The sequence below is a fragment of the Buceros rhinoceros genome, unplaced genomic scaffold, assembly GCF_000710305.1.
Source record: "Buceros rhinoceros silvestris isolate BGI_N320 unplaced genomic scaffold, ASM71030v1 scaffold26235, whole genome shotgun sequence".
Classification (NCBI taxonomy): Eukaryota; Metazoa; Chordata; class Aves; order Bucerotiformes; family Bucerotidae; genus Buceros; species Buceros rhinoceros.
In genome coordinates this window covers 13,988-15,351 of record NW_010414958.1, presented here as the reverse complement: position 1 = coordinate 15,351, position 1,364 = coordinate 13,988, and the positions used below count along the sequence as shown (strand labels likewise).

General features: G+C 58.9%; 1 protein-coding gene across 1 annotated transcript in view; it reads left to right on the top strand.

The window, feature by feature from the left end:
- Window positions 1-271: 271 nt before the first annotated feature.
- Window positions 272-1,364, top strand: part of LOC104494452 (SRC kinase signaling inhibitor 1-like) — a gene marked incomplete at its 3' end in the record, with an annotated part of 15,029 nt that continues 13,936 nt past the window's right edge. Inside the window, exons 1-2 of the mRNA XM_010137272.1 lie at window positions 272-304; window positions 607-720. Coding sequence (XP_010135574.1) covers window positions 272-304; window positions 607-720 — 147 coding nt within the window. The remainder of the gene's footprint in view (window positions 305-606; window positions 721-1,364) is intronic.

Below are 1,364 nucleotides of genomic sequence, written 5' to 3'. Positions count from 1 at the left end.
CCTAAACCTGGGGTGGGCACCCCAGAAGGGGGGAGGTGGTGGAGAGGGAGGAGGAACTGGTCTTCCAACGCAAAGACCCCAGAGACCAGCTTGTGTTCGGCGTGCTGAGGGATCTCTAGAGCAGACAGCAAAGTTGTTTGAGCAGCTGGCGGTGCTGGGGCCTGCGGGGCGGGAGGGGAAGGGGCAGCTCTGTCCTGCGTTGGCCATCACATCTCTGTCTCCATCCTCTGCTCTGTCGCTTGGGCGTTGTGGTACCAGCCTGGTTGTCAGGATGCTGCTGCAGGAGCAGCAGAACGGAGAAATCGTGAGTGTCTGCTTTATCGCACCGGGATCGTTGCGCCTAAACCCACCTCTTCCAGGCTACCCAGCAGAGATGCTGAGGGGGGGGTCTCCTGGCAGCGCCGAGGGTCTGTGCCTGCCCGGCAAGTCCTGCCGGCACCTCGCAGACAGTTGCCCTATTGTCTGGCAGGGTGAAGTACGCATGTCATCGCAACTCCCCTTCCTCCCTCCTCCTCGCCCAGGGATGCGGTGGCAACACTTCAAGGTCAGGCGTGTTGCTGGGATGACCTTGGCGCGATGTCCCCAGTGGGTTTGCTCTTCCTGTAGAAAAAACAGGCGCTTTCCCTGGCTGGCAGCGGCGAGCGCAGGAGTCGTAAAACGCACAATATGTGCACTTGTTCCGAGTTTTCATTCTTGAAGTACTTGCAGCGTAAAATGCGGGTGAGCAGCGGCTCCCCGAATATTCAGCTGTCGGAGTTCTCACCGGCTGCTTTCAGCCACGTGCTCTCGGGGACATTCCTGGGACTGGGCGGGGGTGGAAGGCATGAAAGCCTCAATTTTATTTTACTTTTTTCCCCCCCTTTTTTTTTTGTAAGAAATGAAATGAGGATGAACTTTAGGGGTCTACCCACCCCAGAGGGGTCCTCCTTGGCAGTGCCTCGGGGGTTGCAGCCACAGAGGGTACGTTTTCTATAACTACGTGTTTTTCCACCCAATCCTGGAATTACTTTGCATTGCAAGTGGAGCATCTTCCCCGGCTTATCTGCTGCGGAAATGCGTTACGGGTTAAATCACCCTCTGCTTCCCAGCCCAGGGAGGTCCCCAGCTGCCTGACCCCGCTACCAAGTGGGGCATGAGCCCGTGGCAGCTGGGCAGGGCTTGTCCCAGGGAGAGCCCTGCGGGGAGCCTGATCCCAGCAGGCAGGTGCTGGGGGCTTCCTCGAGGCCACCGCAGGCACCTGCGTCCCCTGGGGTCTTCTGTAGCTGCGGGCTTGGCCTTCAGCTGGGAAAGCTGCCTCCCGCCCCCCTGCTCTCTCCCCAAAATAAAACTTTCATGACCCTTTTGATGTCCAGCTGCCGCCCTGT